Here is a 19,813-nt window from a genome sequence, read left to right as displayed (position 1 = left end):
TATTAACATATCGAATCGACACTCCATTTCGATTACTATTTAACCGAATTGGTTATTAATCAGCACCCACTACTAATCAATAATCAATCGCTAATGCAGCTTTCGCACTTTCAATTATATTACCACAGCGCCGCGTTGCGTTATTCTAACTCGATCGTCCACTGAAAACAACTTCTTCTCGATCGCGTTTAAAAAACGTCTCGAGGGTGAGAGATTTCAAAGCCGCCCCGCACCCCTCCGACTTCCTCGCGCCAGCGAGATAACCGCGGAGCGAGGAAGCCGCGCATTTGCAATTAATAAATAGTAATTAGTATGCGGGATCGTTATTCGCGCGCGGGTATCCAGGGTTTATTTGTTCGACGGTAGAGAAAAGTTCCTTAACGAGTATCTACAACCAGGGTATTCTCCGCCTGGCGGTCTTACTTTCTTTATCTTCTTTTTTTTTTCCAACCCCCTCTGCCTCGAGGAAAAGGGGAGAAAACTCGAGTGTTTCGTTGCTCGTAATTGTGGAGAAGAAGAGAAGAAACAATTTCGACCCTTAGCTTCTGGATTCGACGGTGGTGACGAAGGGGGCGCGAAGAGGGGCGGGAAGAAATTGCTCGATGGGCACTTCCGTAGGGTTCGTGGGATGATTCGAAGACGTACTACGGCTGTTTGCAAGGACACAGAGAGAAAGAGAAAGGGAAAGTCGCTGGAGAAAACACGAGAGCTGCGATACGGATACTAAGGCGGTACCAAAGATGGCGGGGAGCGGAAACGAGGGTCCCTCCTCGACGAAATTCCTCGACCCCGTCTACGAAGAAATTAGTGCTCGCTCTTTTCAGCCGCGCGATTCAATCTGCCGGCTAAATCGAGTTGGCGAGCGTGACGAGCCACGTGGCTCGACGAATTAGTCGCGCACCGAATTTTTCGAGCGCCCCCCGTCGCTCTTTTTCTCACCCTTCGACTTCCTTCGGTCGTCGTTCTTAATGGAATTGTCTGGAGCTCGTACAAGTCGCTCGCGACCCCGCTCGATGTTTTTAAATCGCTTATTATCGCTCGCGTTTTACAAATCGCGCGTTCACGGGCCAATCAGGGGCTGCTGAGGAGCGACAGGGACAGAGACAGAGGGTGAAAGGTGGTTGGGGGTGGCGAACGTTCGCACGGAATCGTCGGCTCGCCGCGAATTCGATTATTTACTCGTCGCGATTTCAGCCGCTGCGAAGCAGCCTCGTCCGGATACTTTCGACCCCGTTGGAACGTATACCCTCTCGTCACCCCCTCGCGCGCCCATCCACCCCTGGAATTCCGTCGATCCTGCGCCCGTGTTATAACCGGTCGGCAAACGTTCCGCGAAAAAGTCCAGCTGTACACGTAGAACGATTCGATTTAATTAATTTCGAAATTACCGTGCATCCACCGCCAGACCAGCGCCCCTTCGCCCCGTCGCGGCTCGCGGGTCTCGTCGAGCAGGGCGTCGCGACACCGATTCACCCTGGGCGCGCGATCCTCCTCTCGATTCCGTGCCGCGGATTCGGACTTGTTTGCGCTCGCCTGTATTCACGCGGACGTATTTCGCGCGTATGCACGCGTACACCGTTCCACGCGTTATTTATATACACGCGGTGGGCATATAGGACGGTGGAAATTAGAAACATTCGACGCGCGTCGAGCCGCGTGTGCGATCCCAAAAACTCGATACGCGAGAGAGCGCAGGGGCCGTCATTAATTTATATCGATGGCGCGAATTATATTCACGGCTGATCGCCGACAGGGAAATAGAGTGAAAAAATGGACAGGCGCGGATCAAACGGCACGTCGCGAATCAAAATATCAATTATCGATCGCCGTGGCGGTCGACGGGTGGGCGCGCGGATTTCACCCTGCGCACGGTTTCGCTTACCAACCGTTTCGAATTCACTGTAAGTCCTCCGTCGATCCGCGGTCGCCTTCATTTTTTTCGCCCCTGCCGCGCGATTCGTTCGCGCGCGAGCACGGATAAACGTTATTTAACGGTGCTGCGATCCCTTTCACGAGCGGCCACGCGGACACCCAGTTACCCGCGAACGTCATTTACGAGCACGGCGAATTATATACGCGATGGTTTACCGTATAAAACTATTGTCGCGATCGAATCGCTCGCGTTTAAAATTGCATTGTTGCGTCCGCTTTGTCGCGACACGTTTTGTCTTTTTGTAACAGAGACGGCGTGCCGGAGATTTCTGTTGTCTGGATAACAGTTTATTGTCGGTCGGGCTTGCGAGCGTCGGATCAGTGGAAAAACGGAAAAATTGGTCGGTTACGTTAATTATTACATCCACTTTATATCTACCAACTGTTGTATCATTATTGTATCTATATAGATTATAATTAAGCGTTCGATGAAAGAAGCATCGGATGAAAGCTACTTCTTCCTCTTCTGTAAATTGTTAATTATAAAAATTACTAATAATGGAAGAAAATATACATTTATACACTTAGACTACGTTATGCGATATTATTTATTATCGTAACACCTGTTCACTCTTCCTCACTTTAATCTATTGTCACTATTAACATTTAGAATCACCGTCAGATCGACAAATCAGATTTTCATCGCTGTCAGATCGTCAACCATCATTCAAATACAACTTAAACTTCTTTACTTGCAACTGAAACACCCTCTTTGATCAGTCAAATAACAACTGCAAACCGAGTTTAATATACTGTCACTACAAACATCTATTCTTAAGTCAATGGCACATTCATGGTACTCATCGCTGCCAGATCGTCAACTATCATTCAAATACCACTTAAACTTCTTTACTTGCAACTGAAACACCCTCTTTGATCAGTCAAATAACAACTGCAAACCGAGTTTAATATACTGTCACTACAAACATCTATTCTTAAGTCAATGGCACATTCATGCTATTCATTGCTGCCAGATCGTCAACCATCATTCAAATACCACTTAAACTTCTTTATTTGCAACTCGTACACCCTCTTCGATCAGTCAAATAACAGCAGCAACCCGAGTAGTCATCCGCGAGCCGTGAGAGCGCCACGCGATCGGGTCCACCCTCGCCGCCCATTGCTGGGCCCGATTTTCCGTCGAGGGGGATTCATATTTACCTCGCTAGGCACTCCTTGGCGACAGCCGACGCGAGGAGCCGTCCCATCCGAGGCAGAGACGCGAGGGACGACGGGAGGGTAACCGGAGAGACGTTCGCCTTTGTCTCGGGATTTCCTTCGCGGAGACGCGAACCCGTCAGTCTTTGCCGCGAGAGATTAGAAGCGGAAGAGGCAAGAACCAGCAGAGATACGGTTCCGTCTGCCTGGCGATGCCTCCGAGACGAATTGCTTCTCCCGGAAACAAAGTTTCCCTTTACCGATTCCTCTTCCAGCCACCCCTCCCTCTCCCTCCTCGGACTGCCGTTTCGCGAGCCAACCCGTTCGCCTTTATCGTCCTAATTCCCGTGAGCGTCTCCACCAGCCCTTATTTCGATTCCTCGCGATTCTCTCTTCCTTTCGTGTTTCAGAGGGTTGAAAGTTTGAACAGAGAGAGAGAGAGATAGAGAGAGACAGAGGGTGGGAGAGGGAATGTTGGTTAGGTTAGGTAGGAAGTTCTCGACGATCGGGTCGGTTGCTTACGCGCCTTCTTTCGTAACGCGGAAATAAGCGAAGCCGACGACGACTGGCGAGGGCGAGGAAGAGGGAGAAAGAAGGAACGCGCGCGACTGGGGGTGGTAGACGGCCATTAGAATTCCGCGCGGCGGAGGCTCTTAGCCGAGTCACGGTTCGAAGGCACTTTAATCTTCGACTCTCGACAACTTAACCTTGCGTTTAAAGGCTCGTTGCCGGGGCTCGCAGGCGCGGGGAATCCGGGAAAAGGCAGTCGGTGACCATTTAATATTCAGGGGATCGAAACTCGGATCGTTCCGCGTTCTGCTCGCGCTCGAGGGGACCGAGTGGTCCGCTGCCGGGTCTCGAAGGCTACGGAAAGGGGGTTGGCACCGGTTTCTCGACGACTAACAACGCGGAAACGCCAAGAGTCCGGCGGTTAATACGGTCTGTTATTATCAACGCTCTCGAGCCTTTGCGAGCGTAAGTCCTCGTGGCGTTTCGTGTGGTGACTCGTGCTTTTCATCGAACGATTTTATGTTTCGAAGGTCGACAGAAATGGATTTCGGAAGTGGGATTAGATCGAGTGAGGATGAGTTTCATTTTGTGACCGTTGGACATCGAGATCGATTGTATTCGCGAAGAAATTAGTGAGAGGGAAAATGAAAACTGCGATTGAGGTAGAGTGACATAGCATTAGAGTAGTGTACAGTGAATACTCTAATAATTCAACATGGACACCAAATACAAATACCAAGTAAAATAAATAGAATATTTAAAAATTTATGCAAGCTTACGTTCTACTTTTTCGTTATGTTTTTGTAAGGTAATTTTTCTATAAAATCATTTTATGTAACTTGTAAGCAAACTCATATCGAGTACGGTGTCCCGAAAGATTATAACACATATTCATATTTTTTGGCGAACCAGAAGGGTCTAATTATCGATTTTTATAATCTGTTTCATAATAGTGCTCACTTTTATTATTGCGGTAATTTTAAATTTGAAGAACGTCATATGACGCACACAGGGCAGTGTACAAAATTATGCAAGGCGTCATGTGACGCTCGTAGGTTCCACAGTGTTAATGGAATCGAAGTTTGTATCGATGAACGAATGGCTCGAACGAATGAAGGTGTCGTGTAACATTTCCGCGTAGAAGGATCGAAACATTATATTATACGAGCGTACATCGAATACCTTGTTTGTCACGTTTTGTTTCGAATTAATTTCATCCCCGAGCAAGGTAAAGATAATGATTTTACGTCAGTTTCGCTCGTTACGAGTGTCGTGGTGGATGACGCCATTATCCGGTCGTATCTTCAATTAAAATTGTAAATAAATATTGCAAACCGTGATTTCGTGTCGTGTAAAAAAAAAAATAGATTGCAAAGAGCCTCTCATTGAACCCTTAGACACCAACAATACCTCCAAACCCACCCCGTATCACTCAAAATCGTACAGCTTTACAATTATTCACAAAATCCTCCGAAGAAAACAACAGCGACAAACCACTCTTAGAAAATGCAATAACGCGTAGTTGCTCTTCAAACGCAATTACTTCGACGCCACGATTGCTAGAGCGAGTGTGCATCCACAGACCCGACCCGCGCAGCTTCCCTCCCGAGGGGATGAGTCGAGCTAAAAGCAAGAAAGAGAAAAAAAGGCGGGCAAAATGTCAACTATAAAAATATCAAGAGAACCCGCAACGGAAAGCACGGAGAAATTCCAAAAAAGTTCGCGTCGTCTCCCGCTGGAAGAAGAGCGCCGAGGAGATCGACGAACCGCTCTAAATGGAGCATGAAATCGGAGGCAGCCGCTCCTCCACGCGCGCGGGGGTTGCGGAGGACAGCCTCTCCGCGGAGGGTGGCGGAGTTTGGTTAGTACATTGAATGGGGCGAATATCATCGACTTCAATAAGGGTGGCGCGCGTGCTGCGGCTGAGGGTAGCCTGGTGAAAGGCCCGTGAGAGCCGCGGAGAGGCGGAGGGACGCGTCCAAATTTTCAGCTTCCTTTTCATTTCTCCGTCTCCGGCGGTCGCATCCATCCCCGCGGGGTTCGCACACCGCAGTGATCCGCTGGCGTTCTCCAAGCGAGGGCCAAACAGCCATTGTTAAACGGCGCATTATTCCGCGATAACCGTGGAAAGGTTCGATTTGTCCGTCCCGAAGACGTCTTTTCTCCGGCTCCTTTTCTCCGCACACGGACCGGACCAGGCTTTTCTCCTTTTATCGTTTTCTATTATCGCCAGTGGGAAACGACGCGTATCTGCGATGCCCGTTCGATTCTTCGTGGGCGACAGCCGAGGAGGGGATCGCGATACCGTGGCCAGGCGCGTTCGGTTCGACGACGCGGTTTATCGAGCAACCCCTTGGCTACCAGTCGGACGCTCGAGCTAGATACGACGAATTCTTTCCGCGCGAATCCTACAGGTTGCCCCCCTCCCTGGCTCTGGGAGCGGGGAACGAGAGACACGTTGGGAATTTCGGTTCGAGGCGACGCTCGTTTTATCGTTGGAGGCCTCTTCGCGCCTTTAACCTCGTCTCTGCGACGGTGTAACGCGTAATCGGCGGAGGGATAGAGAGGCGAGCGACGAAGAGCGATGGGGGGTGGACGGATGCCTCGGGTGGTGGCCAGGAAACTTCTAACGGCCGCGAGAAAGTTAGATTGCTGAAATAGTTGGCGCGGCGGTCTTATCTCTGTGTCGTGGCTTCGTAGAAAAAAAGAAAGAAGAGAAGAAGAGGGGTGGGTCGGGGGATGAGCGGAAAGTCGCACGGCGGAGTTCGCCTAGCCACCGTGGGGCGAAAATTCGCAGCTAATTTATGTGCCAATTAATTGCTAATTAAGGCGCCGGTTTTTCGGCCGAATTAAATTCCTCGACCCCCCCTCCTTCTCGCGATGCACGTCGTTCGTCCCTTTCTGCCTCGATACAGTTCACGGAGACGCGCACCTACTCTGCACCCCCTCTGTCGTCGTCTTCTCCACCCCCGCGGACTTAAAGCCGCCTCTTCTTTCGCCTAGCGAAACTTTCAGCCCAGCTTTTTCATCCTGGATCAGCGTTTAATCGTCGGTTTCTCCTCGCACACAGAGATCCAGCGGTTCCTCTAACGTTTCATCCCCCTCTGTTTCGTTCGTCTTCATCGACCTTCGTTTCTATCCCTCTTTCTTAGTTTTGGGATTTTTAATGTCCACAACGCGAGGCCCAACCTCGAAATTAAATACAGAGGGCGCGTCGAGGGTGGCTTTCAGCTGGAACTCGAAAAGATGTCTGATCGAACGTAAGGGGTGGCACTTTCTTCTACGATGAATTCTACGATACTCATTTTCAGAAAGACACGATCATCACGTTAATAGATCTAAATTTCTTTCGCGAAACAATGGACGAGGGACTTTTTTATACACACGCGTACATTTTACGAGCTACTTCATCGTCTGAATTGCATTCGAGTTTGCTTTTCCTTTCGCCTTGAAGTATTTCGCGAAACAATTTGTGGAACTGCGTCTACCCTTTCAGTTTCGTGGACATAACCGAGGAAAAAGGAATATTTCTTCGAGAACCACACGTTAAATAGAACCAACGAGCCAATCTAGTTACCCGTTTCGCGAGTAATGGCCGGGGCCGCGTATCCGAAACATTTCTCGGAACGTATTGCGCGAGTTAAAAAGTACAATCAGTCGCCTCGTCTGTCAGCCGGAAGCCAACGAAACTCGCTGGCCAAACTTCAACCAGCGACTCTAACTCTCGGCCCGCGCATTTTACCGACTATTCTCTACTCATTATCCCGTTACTCTGTGTTCTCTCCAGGCTGCACCTATTCCATATCAAATAATCTAACATTTACGTATTCCAGTTTCTCCACTGCTGTTTCGTTCTCTCGAATTCGTAACGTTAACAAAAAAAAAGAGCAAAAAAGAAAGGGAGAGAGAAAGAGAGAAGGTAGAAACCAGAAAAACACATTTTCAGAGCCTTTTGAACGGACAGTGTTCCATCAAATTTATATGGACAGCTGTGTAGAGGCGACGAACAATTTGGTCGAGAGCACTCGCGTGTACGAAAGTTTCCGCTCGTAAAGATGCCGGGGGTTGGAAAGAGAGCAACAAGTCGAGCTGCCCCGTCGTTGTTCCCCGTTAAACGCGCTTCCTTCCGTCAGCGCGCGCCAGGCTGACCCAAAACCGCGCGCGATCAATAAACGTCGTCGATACCCGCGCAGAGTGTTGACAGCGTCATCGACCAGGTCGCGATGTGGAAGGATCCAGGGCGAAACACCGCGGCGGAATCGGGAGGCCACCCCCTGTGCGCGGTGTAAAATAAAATTTGCTCGAATTAAAGGACGCGTCAGCGGTTTCCCGATACATCGTTCATCGCAAATACAGGCGCGAGCGAGCGCACGCGCGCGGAAAGTTTATACGGCCCGGATTTTAACGGAATCGGGTAATTAATAACGAAAATATGCGAATTATAAATTATAATTCGCGGCTACGCGAAAAAGGGGTGATATACGCGCGTGTACACAGCTCGCTCGAGTTCGAACGCGTTCAATCGAAAACTCGAAATTTCGTTCAACCAACACCGATCGAAATCGTGAAACGAGTGGTCGTCGATCGAAAGAGGTTCCCAGCGATCGCACCCTAACAGCCTCCACCTGAAGTTCGTCAGACCCTTCGAAACGAGGAAATCGAATCGGGACGAAGAAGCAACCTGTGGAACAGACACGACCATCGTCAAAGGAAGCCTTTTGTTCGAGCCCAGAAGAAAGGAGAGGGTCCTACCAGCCCTTCAGAGTCAACATTGACCGTCGCACGCCTTCGTGTTGGTTCGTTATCCGCGGACGGATCTCGTCCGCCCAGGAGGATCGAAACGTTAAACGTTAATTAGGATCGCGGACGCGATCGCCTGGCTGGAACCGCCGCTCGAGTTTCCCTCGAACATGGCGGCGCTGTCGGAGAACCGACCTCGAGGACCGCGAGGACCGGTTCTCTCAAAGGGCTCGCTGTTTTTTCCGCTTTTCCCTGCGCCTCGCATTAAAACCAGACGGTCGTCGAAAGTTTGGCGGTCGATTTAAACTCGGGGGTTGGAGGGCGGCGAGAGGACTGGTCTTTGGTTTCTTCGTCCTCGACGAGAGGGGGTGGAAAAGAAGCCGGATGACGGTGATCCTGGGAAACGACGTTCGAGTCTGCGGCCAGACTCGTTAATTAAGCATTCGATTCGGCTTCGGGTATCGAGGATTCAGACGAGCGTCTTCGCCAGGGGCGAGGGAAGAAACAAGATGCTTCCTCGAGGAGGATTCCAGAGGTATCCTCTGAAAGGTCCCCCAGAGACGAGCGGAGGGTTTATAAACAAGTTTCTCGCAAGATTATCAAGTGTACACAGTCGTTCGAGTGATTCGATGCGAAATACGGTGAAATTGGGGAGGAAAATTTGTTCGCTTTTTTTAGGGGTTGAAATTCTGTCTGAAAAGTCCACTAGAACGCTTGGTTAATCAATAATGGATAAATCTTTCTACTTCCCCATTGTGTATCGTGTAAAATAATTTTCTGTTCGTAATAGCCATCCAAATAAAATTTTGTTCTACGTTTTTTCCATGAGAAACCACCCTCTGCTCAATTTTACTGTTCCAACGACACCCTGTGTAAAATAGAAGATTTTTATGTTCGATCATTAAGAAGCAAGTCAGTCGTACGTACACACATTAGACTTGCATTATCTCGTGTAACCATCTAATGTACAGTTCCACTGCAGTCGCGAGGACGCTTCACGCGAGGGGTGAGTCTTTCTGCTCGACGCTCGCGCGTTCTTCGTCGACTGGTGGCTGCCATAGGGTCGAAAGAATTATTTCGTGGGAATTTCGCGAACGTGGAGGGAACTTTCGCCGTTCCAGGGGTGTAACTCTGCAAGTGGATAGTTCGACGGTGTTCAGCCGCGCAACGGAACCGAAGATGCCACTTAGCCCTCGTGCAAATTTAATTCCCGCCTACCGCGGGACTGGAAATTAGGCTAATGCCACGACGGGGACACTGCCGGGGACACTGCCCTTTATAGAGCCGAAACGACGTTCTGAGCTGCCTCGTTCCGCGAGTGCGACCTGCTACTTTCGATGGAAAATTTATTCGACTGAGAGCGGCCACCCGGTCAGGCGTTTATCGCGACCCTCGTCAAAGACGGACGTACGATATCCCGGGTCCGGCTGTTCGCCAGACAGCCGGAAACTGTCAATTATGAACGGATGGAATTGAGATACGCGACGAATTCTGTCGTTGAACGCTTTAATCCTCGCGTTAGCTGAGTTTGCTGACCTGACTGCAGAGAAGGGCTAATCGAATCTATAGTACACCATAATGATTGTTCCTCGAGTGAGGTGTTGGGTGCTGAATTCACGATCGACGCAAGGGTAAACGAATTTCGAAGGCCATTCGAGTGGCTAATTAGAAGACGTGATTTTTCTAACGCTAGTTCGTGAAGTAGTTGGCAGAGTCACGTGGAACGAAGTTGGGTGATTTACTTTGTACAGTGTATGGCTCGTAAAAGCGTAGGAAGCCTCCTCCGCGACGATGAGAAGCCCGCCATCGTTCTCAGCCCGAACTACTTACACGCGCTACCCGAATGGAGTCTGAAGCAGCAAGTTTCCGGCTTCAAACGCACTCGCTAATCTCTCGCATAGTTCCAGAGTTCTTACTCGTATTTTCTAAAGATTCATGTACCAGTGGCTGTTGCGACCGTTTTCCTAGGACTCCATTGTGACCGCAGCCATTGTGCACACTGCTCAACAAACACCACGATATCGATAAAAATGCTTAAAAGCACAGCAAATCACATTTGAAACCCTCATATCGAGTTAAGAGAAATCCTAAGTCATATTACAAAATTGAACATCGCCAATGGAGTAGATTTAAATCCATGGTGGGAAACCGGAAGTCCTCTTTGGACGCAGATAAAACGCTTACAATTTATCACATTGAACAACCCCAGCAATAGAATTATTTTATTAGAAGTTCAAGATTCGTATCGAGTATCGAATGAAGCAAATTTCGAATTTATACTAAAATTGTACGATCCTCAGAGTGCATAGACGAACCAATTCTCCGCTGTACGCAGAGATCGGTGACAGAGGGTCGGGATTCGGTCGACGGGTCCCAAGAAGCCGCGGAATGGCTCACGTTTTCACGCCCGGCAGCCGGTATCGCGGTGAATTTTTCTTGCTGTCGACGACTCGCATGCCAAGTGTCCCCGCGAACAAGGAAATTAGTATTCCAACGAGGCCGTCGCCGTTATCTGATCCGGTCGGTACCCGGCACGGCAAACTGCCGGGGCATCGATGCTATCTCGCCTCCGTCCGAGGAAACCCTTTACCCACCACCAACGTCTACCTTGTTTTCTCGCGCCAAGTTTTACGACACTGTCGCCGAAAATAGTACAAACACCGCAAGTGAGCAAACGCTGGATCGAGTCCACTCTTACGCGATTCTGGGACCCACCATGCTCCTCTCCAACGTCAATTCTGATTCTTCCATCGACGACATGGTCCTTGGTATTACATCTATATTTATATTCGTTGAGACAACAAAATTTTGTGTCATTTAATGGCGCAGGTGTGGATTTGCAGAGATTATGAGGGCGTCAAGAATTCGTGGGGGTTGCGAATCTTTGGACCACTGGTCACGATCTTCCATTTGGGTTCTAGCGATCTCCACGCGTTGGATCGGTTCGTCGATCTCGCGGATGGAGCCACGCTGATGGAGCAACAAGCGCGAGGAACGCTGGATCGAGTCAACCCTTACGCGATTCTGGGACCCACCATGTTCCTCTCCATCGCCAATTCTGATTCTTCCATCGACGACATGGTCCTTGGTGTACCATTCATATTCGTATCCATTGAGACAACAAAATTTTGTGTTACTTAATGGCGCAGGTGTGGGTTTGCAGGGATTATGAGGGCGTCAAGAATCCGTGGGGGTTGCGAATCTTTGGACCACTGGTCACGATCCTCCATTTGGGTTCTAGCGATCTCCACGCGTTGGATCTCGCGGATGGAGCCACGCTGATGGAGCAACAAGCGCGAGGAACCGTGTCGCGATTCGAGAGTGCGCCGCGCGAAGGTCGAGCCACTTGGACTCGGGGTGTGTTGTACTCGCAACCCCCCGTTCGCCTCGCTGGGCAACGATTATCGATTGCTCCGCTGGTCTCCCGTGTAATTTTAACCGCATTTACCGATGTTGCGTTGTTACATTATCGCATCATTACATGGCTGCGAGTAATCGCATTAGCCGAATGCGGCTTTAATACGAGTTTCGCTAGCATTTATCGCGGCGATGCGTTCGATAACGAAGCGCTAAGCGCGCGGCGCCCACCGGATGCCGAATTATCCGAGCTGGGCCCATTACGCGCCGGCTTGGCCACGTTTTACAGCGGCGAACCTGGCTACCGTCTAGCGTACCGTGGCTGCGCGAGCGTATTTTTCAACTTGGCCGGAATTAAACACCCCCACGTTCGCCGGTATGCAAGGGTGGGGGTTGAAAAATTCGTTCAACTTTTAAACTCCACCGTCCGGCGTAAGTAGGCACCGCCGGTTGGGCAAAAACAAAAACACGCTCGTGGATCTGGCGTAACCCAGCCAAAGGGGCTGGAAAAGCCTGGCGGAAAAAAGAGCAGAGGAGAGAGAGAGAGAGAGAGAGGGGGGTGAGTTCCTCGTGGGCGGTGGCAGTCGGGCGCTCGCGAGCGTTGCAGCCCCGGTGATTAATCGCGAGCGATTCCTCGAGCGGAGAAAAAATGCTTACTACCCGTGGCAAGCACCACGATTTACTTTGTCGCTTACAATTAGTAACGAACCCCGTACACCCCCCTCGAGCGGATACAGAGGACCTGGGACGGAGCTGTTTCAATTTGTACGCGGGAACCGGACGGGGGATGCGCCTCTGCGAAAGAGTCGCCCAGCACCCTTTAATTAGAGAAGTTTTGGACGCTCGAGGTTGGACCAAGGAGAGTTCGCTCGCAACGACGTCGCGAGGGGGTCGAAGACGCGACATTGGAGCGTGCGTCGATGATTAGTCGCGGTTTTGATAAAAATATACTCGTGAACAGGAAGCTTGGCATGTTTCATTGAAACGAGTACGCTTTTCTAAATTGACTGTAATCTTCGTTTACCACCAGCGAAGAGTAAGTTCAACGTGCAATTAAATTCGCATTAGTCGATGCGATTACGAGTTTAAATTCGTTTATATAAAATCACGATTTTAATAATAAATTGCGTACACTTGTGATGTGTGTATATAAATATGACGCGTTCGCTGCGTTTCTGCGGCTTCCGCAATTTAAACCACGCTACTAGCGGTAATAATTTACTACGTGCGTCAATGATATATATATATACACAGCGGAGAGCGTCCGCGTTATTACGGACCAGCGTTTTTCTCGTCGATGGAACGGAGACGGGCAAATGGAGGATGGAAAAATTTCACTGCGCTCCACGGCCAATGATAATAGGACATATCAATTTTTTTTTTTATATCCGCGACATTTCCCGACAAACGGACGCGATTTTCTATTTTTCAAGCGAAATTACAGACCTTTTATCGCGTTAATCGGTGCAGCTTATTTCTCGCCGTAAAACAATTATTAATTTGTAACCGACGTTTCATTTTGATTCGAAGAATCACGAGCTAAATTTGATTGTTTAAAAAAATCGTCGCGAGGTACGATCATCCCCTTACGTTCATCGAAGATCGATAAACCCTGTATCGAAACGTTACAACTTCTTCGTAAACAGATTTTAATTGTTTGGAAAAAATTTCGTTCTCTCCGGATTCGCCAAAGTTCACCAAAGTTCGAGAGGAGGGTGCGAGATCGGCTGTTGCTCTCCTCGTCGTCGACGATCGGTCTTATCTTAGACTTGCTCGAAAGTTGGGCTAAACATCGGGGGAGGGTTGATTTTCCCAGGGAGAGGGATTCGTCGCGCTCGTCACCCAAAGCTGAGAAATTCTCGCAGAACTCTCTCTCGAGGGTGTCGAGTAATTCGATCCGCGCCGCGATCGGACTTTCTCGATCCCCCTTTTAAAACTGCGCGAAAACGATCCGCGGAGGGGTGGCGATAAAACTCGCGCGAAATTTCGCGGGCTGGGAGCTGAGATTAAAAATTGCACGAGCTCGTGTAATCTCGCGCGGGCTTAATAAATTCGTATCCGCCGCATAATCAGCTTAATAGATTTCGTTTCGGGTTTAACAGAATCGATGCTCGTTAATTATTTCGAGGGAGGATCCTGGACGGCCGCGCGCGGCGGGGGAAGAAGCGCGAGTGAAAACGCGCTTGCGAGGGTGGAGACGAAGGAATTCGCCCGGCGGCTACTCCGCTGCGCGTATTATTGCACCTGTGGGAGAACGATCACCTGGCTCTGAATCAACTTTATAACAAATAAATTGAAATCACCGGCGAATACCCCGGATCCGAGGGAGCAGTTCGTGATTTACGAGGCGCCGCGGACGGCGCCAGCATTGACACGAGATAGCGGCCAATCGAGGCGCACGCGAAGAAAAAAGGGGTCGAAGAGGGGGTTGGAAAATTCCGATGAGTTTCGCGCGTTCCGCCGCGGTTGGGTTGCAAACGGACGGGCGGTCGAACGAGAGAACGATCGCGGCGAGGAAACAGCACGAGAGTAGACTGCTGGGGGGTGAGCGAGGCAGGGTCGAAGAGAAGCTTCGAAACGGCTTCCTCGCAAACGGGCGGCTCTTTTTCATTTTTTTTTTCCTTTTTTCGCCTTTTCTCTTTCCGGATGAAGAATACGAGAAATTGCGAGCAAAAATATCCGCGAGGCGAAGTTGGAATCGAATTAAAAAGCTGGCCAAGCCAATTAAGGCGTTTCGCGAAAGTTTAAGAGATTCTTCCCCCGGAAAAGGGTAAGCTTTCCAGGTGCGCGGCACTCGCGTTTTTCTTTTCCCCTCTCTCCTTCTACCCTTTCTTTTTTTTCTTTTTTTCTACTACATCGCCTTCCGTCTGGTCGCCGAACTGGGCGCCATTAAGCTGTTCACTCTTCCGTATAAATAGAAAGAGAAAGAGGGGCCGCGGCCGCGGTTGGACCCCGAGTCGACGAAGAAAGGCTTCGTTTAATTTCAAACAAAATTTACCACCTCGTTATCTTCACGGGTCCCTAAAAATCGCGACCATCCGCCCCCCTCTCCTGACAGTCTCTCTGTCTGTTCGCTATTCCGTGGCAGTCGTATCCGTTCCATATTTGAAAAGCTCCTGTGTAACCGGAGGCGCCTCGAGGACGGCCATATTGGCTCGAGCGGCGAGGCAGAGGTCGGTTCTAGCCGCGCAGCTGCTTCTCGCGCGATCTTTCGTTAATTATTAAATTTCGAGCAGCTCGTTCGGCTTGATAACGTTTAATAGTTATCGGACGACGCTTCGAGCAGCTGAGCGCACCGCGTCCTCGCAGAATTTCGCGGATCTAGCGGGACTGTAGTCCATTATTCCCACTCGCAACCCCTCCCAGCAGCGTTTTCTTAACTCTGCTTTATAAAATTGGAATTGGGTCGAGCGTAATTAGATGCCAAACTGGCTCGCGGCACGCGACGTATTAATACCTCGGGCGTACACGCGTCCGACGGTTCGTATATTAGTATCAATGTCTTAAACTCGAGCGAATTCTGACGGTACAATTTGCAGCGGCAAGTTACGTTCAATTACGCTGGTAGACGGTTCGGTTCGGTGTCTCGGGTAATGCGGTTCAGGCGCGACGATTTTAATAAGGAAAGTTCGCCGCGAGCGAACCGTTATCAGACGGATATGCGCGTTTTGATAAAAATATAGACGCCATTTAGAGGTGACGTGATGGAAAGTACGTTAATCCTCGTTCAACTAATTGCAGTCGCGCTCGTGCACACTTGCAACCATTCATCCCCCTTTATTTCGCTACAGAAACAAAAGTACATCTAGCGTGCTGTTTAAAACGCAGAAAATCGCGGTTCGATCCTCGCGCGGTTTAAATCGAGCATCGAGAGTGCACCCTTGCAACCATTCGTCCCCCTTTATTTCGATATAGCAACAGAAATACATCTCGCGTGCTGTTTAAAGCGCAGAAAATCGCGGTTCGATCCTCGCGCGTTTTAAATCGAGCAACGAGAGACGAAGCTGCGCATCGTACGATCGTCGAATACAAGAGAAGAGAGAACTCGGTTGCACATACCTTCGTAGACTTTGAGCTGCGCCTCGGCTGACACCGCGTCGCCAACCCCATTCTCGGCCAGGCACTCGTACGTGGTGTGGTCGCGGGGCGTCTTGACAGGTTCGATCCGCAGTAAAGCTCCGTTCTCATAGTTCTGCACCAGATACCGTGACTGGGACTCTGCAGCAGGCGAAAGATCGAGGGTGAACGGGCGGGAGATAAAGACAGAGGACGCGCAAGGGTGAAACGCGCGCGAGGGGGATGAAATTCCGGATCGGCGATTCCGATGTGCAGGCGAAGGAATCAGTTTCACGCGCGCGCGGCAACGATCGGCTCTGTCACGCGCAGTTATCTCCGTTTCGCTGGATTAGCGAATCTCGCGGGACAATCGAGCGCGGGACAAAAGCGGCCGCGACGCGTTAAACGGCCGCGATTTTTCGCGGCGCAGCAAATCTCCAACGGTTAATCGGGCCGCGCACTTTTCCTGAATGGAGTCCGGTTACGATTCGATGAGTCTGCGGTACAGCGCGCGGGCGATGCGAAACGCATCGCGGATACCAGCGGCGATTGTAGTTGGGCTGTAAGACTCGCATGTTTGCTTTTTCCAATCGTCTGTTGGTCTTTGGATTGGTTTTTAAATCGATGCGTACTTTCTGTATGTTTATATGCACTGGGTTGGCTCTTGGTTTACTTCGCAGTTCCATTTCTACTAAAGTTGGCGCAAATTGAATGGTAAAATAGAGTGAAATGCTTTTATTGAAAAAAATTGAAGAGAAACATATAAAATTTCGAAGATTCTGATCTGATTACAGTTTTCGAAAATGTGAATGAATTTGCATGAGAGAAATATGCGAAGGAAGGGTCTCCGTCGATTTTTCCCTTGACGCTTTACAACTCGACAGTATAAACAGAAAAAACTAAGTATATTTAATAGAAATCTTTATCTTAATGAATGTACAACGTCAAAGCTCAATAAATTAGTCCAGCGTAGAGAAAGTCGAGGAATCGAACAGCTGATTGCAAATCGATGTAAATCGAGCTGACGTAAACCAAGAGTTATCCGTACTTAGTTTCTTGTATCACCAAAAATTTCGTACAGAGTACAAAATAAATTAAAAAATTTACATTACAGCAAGTACTCTACCTGTACACTCGAAGTTAAAACACGAATACGACAAAAACGTAATACCAATTGTAGGCAAAAAAAGACAATGAATAGCTTAGGGCCCACATGCTCGACAGCCGCGTCGAGTGAGACGATGACGGGTTTTACGGTACTAATTCGACCAGCCTGAAAGGGACCCAGACAGGGTTCGGATGAAGTGAGTACCATAAAACCTGGTCATCGTCAAAAAGCCGGGAAAGTCTCATCAATGGAGAGAGCACATTAACAGGGATGTAGTTAATAGAAAAGGTTAATGCCTGCTGCCTAGGATTGCATTAAAAACACAGGCGAAAGAAGTAGAGTGTCAATTGATTTAGAAAAAAATTAGAAGGGATTAAGCGAGATACAAACAGGAGTAAAGTAAGCCACAGAATTAAAAAATATATATCAATTTCTTTAGAAGAACACTGTGTAGTATCGTTTCTTTTTTTTTTTAAATTACCTGTCTCCAATGTCAATTGTCTGTCAATTGATTTAGAAAAAAGTTAAAATAGATTAAGCGAGATACTGACAGGAGTAGAGTAAGCCACAGCATTAAAAAATATATACCAATTTCATTAGAAGAACACCGTGTAGCATTTTTTTTTTTTTGAATTGCCTGTTTCCAAACCTTCCAACATAGTTTTTCCACACAATGTAGAATCGATCGTACTCCACGACGCAGGGATACAAAATCCTTGTCTCGCGCGTTTACGCGCGCACCACTTACCCCGCGCGACCAATACGGAATTCAATCAGCGATCAATTAGTCGTCGCCGGCTGCGTATCGCTGGGAACAAGGAACGGGTGTGCTGCGAACCGTGCCCGGATCCAACGGATTGATATCGAGGCGCAAACCGTCCGCTGGATGCCGTCCTCCTCGGTTCCGCGGGATTCCTCGAACCGGATATCGGTCTGCCGAATGGAGCGTGGCTAAAGGACACGTACAAACACGCTCGACTCGGGTCTTTCCGCTCGAGAGAAGCGACGGTCAAGATAATCGAATTCTGCCCCTCGAGAGGATTGCGACGTCTACTTTGCCCGGTATCGCGAGCACGCCTGGGAGGCTACGGCGATCCCAGGTCGGTCCGCGGGAATTCCGTGGCAGAAGAGGGTTGGATCCTGGGGTGGTCCGCAGCCATTCAAGCCGCCATTGGCCAGGGCGTTGGTAACAGCCGGTGTTTCCGGGTCGGCGCGAAATTTAGTTGGAAAGAAAATACTGGACGGTGCAGACGCGGCGCGGATAAGGACGAGCGAGCGGAAACGCGAGGCGGTGCGCGGCTCGCTGGCTAACTTCGATACCATTTTCCATCCCCCGCGTGCTCGTTCGTCCAGGAGGGAAGTTTCGAGACGGGGAAGGGACGAGAAGGTCGAACTTACGTGAAACTTTTTTCCCGTTCTTGCGCCAGTGGATCTGGGGCGGCGGCGAGCCCTCCGCCGTGCAGTAGAAGCTGGCTATCCCGCCCGCCTTCACCTGCTGCGATTGCGGCCTCACCAGGATCGTCGGCGGACCTGCGAGCAGAAGATCAAGGGAAGCCTTTGATTAGAACCGGCTCGTCCCATCGGGCCCTGGCTCGACGTGCCCCTCTGCTACGAGCGAGCGAGAGACGCGTCGCTGCGAACGTATTCGATGGACGCTCTCTGGAAAGGGTTAACTGAATTACGCGCGGCGAAGATGGCGCGCGCAGTTCCGCTTGGTCGAAGGAAAAGAGCGAGCTGGGTCGCGTTTGCCATCGCGAAATTGCATTCGCGGATCGAACGTTTCGTTCGAATATGTTGACAAAAAAAAAGCACACGTATGTGCGTACATATACGCGAGCGACGAAGGACGTAAAAAAAATGAGAGAGAGAGAGAGGAAAAAAACGTTGTCCGGGGGATTCGTAGATTTGATAGGATGGAAACTCGTGTAAACTCGATAAACGAAATTTGCTATCGCAGGAAATCGAGCGGCGGCCAGATCGAACGGATCGCGCGAACGTGTGCGATCCGAATTAGCGGATTTAAAGGGGTGGACGAGTACGCTCTGGCTCGACGCGCTTTCACCCCCCGCGGGTGCTCGCCTTCCAAGATGGATGGGTACGAGCAGACTCCTTTGTCGGGTTGTCCAGCCACGAGTGTAACGACGTTGTCCCCGTGGATGCACGACGCTGAGGGCGTCGTGCTATCTGGAGCGAGACTGCTGCCCGGGTATTAAATTGGTCTCGAAACTTTGCGATCGCACAGACCGTTTATGGCCACTCTTCCATGGACCGTCGATCCTAGTGAAAACAGTCCCGGTTTTTCGCTCTCCCGGATACCTCGACGGGAATGTATCGGAGAACCGAGCGACGAGATCGCGCGCGTCGACGGAATTATGCTCTTTCTCTGATAACGAATGCACACGTTCCGGGTAATCTACGTTGTTCCTCGAGGGGTGCGTGGAAACGTTCAAACGGGTCGCGTGATTTATTTATTTGCGCTCGACAAAAAAATTCGAACGTTAAACTTATAAAAATATTTCTATATTTTATTTGTTTTATTTGATCGTTGAATTATCTGAGTCTTGTGAGGCCATCGCTGTTATTTTTGGATGCATTGGTCGTTACTCTAATTTTTCCATTTTTTGCATCTGATACCATGTTACTATCTCCGACATTGCTTTCATTTTCTTGTTACTTCGAATGTTAAACTTATAAAAATATTTTTATATTTTAACTGTTTTATTTTATTGTTGAGTTACCAGAATCTTGTTGGGAATGACTGCCATTTTCGGATACGTTGGTCATTATTCTAATTTTTCTATTTCTTACATTTAATACCATGTTACTATTTCCATCATTGCTTTCATTCTCTGTGTCACTGATTTATTCACGATCGATCTCGTTCTTCGACGATTTAAAATCCATTTTTGTAAAGCTTTGAAACTTGAAATCCGACCGAGAGTCACCTCTGAA

General features: G+C 49.4%; 2 protein-coding genes across 7 annotated transcripts in view; both read right to left on the bottom strand.

Moving 5' to 3' along the window:
• Positions 1-19,813, bottom strand: part of Lar (tyrosine-protein phosphatase Lar) — a 212,662-nt gene that overhangs the window by 77,087 nt on the left and 115,762 nt on the right. For 5 of the 6 annotated variants that reach the window (XM_076901469.1, XM_076901472.1, XM_076901470.1 and 2 more), the window contains 2 exons: positions 18,260-18,391; positions 15,757-15,915 (listed from right to left, as the gene is read on the bottom strand). The exons of the other annotated variant lie outside the window; for it this stretch is intronic. In XM_076901469.1, the coding sequence (XP_076757584.1) occupies positions 15,757-15,915; positions 18,260-18,391 (291 nt within the window). The remainder of the gene's footprint in view (positions 1-15,756; positions 15,916-18,259; positions 18,392-19,813) is intronic. 6 annotated transcript variants of the gene reach the window in all.
• Positions 7,695-19,813, bottom strand: part of Rh5 (Rhodopsin 5) — a 216,355-nt gene continuing 204,236 nt past the window's right edge. The window contains exon 9 of the mRNA XM_076901486.1: positions 7,695-7,709. The gene's annotated coding sequence lies outside the window, so the exon portion shown is untranslated. The remainder of the gene's footprint in view (positions 7,710-19,813) is intronic.

The sequence above is a fragment of the Xylocopa sonorina genome, chromosome 9 (genome assembly GCF_050948175.1).
Source record: "Xylocopa sonorina isolate GNS202 chromosome 9, iyXylSono1_principal, whole genome shotgun sequence".
Lineage (NCBI taxonomy): Eukaryota > Metazoa > Arthropoda > Insecta > Hymenoptera > Apidae > Xylocopa > Xylocopa sonorina.
Note: the sequence above shows the minus strand (reverse complement) of the source record. Positions and strands in the feature narration are given on the sequence as shown.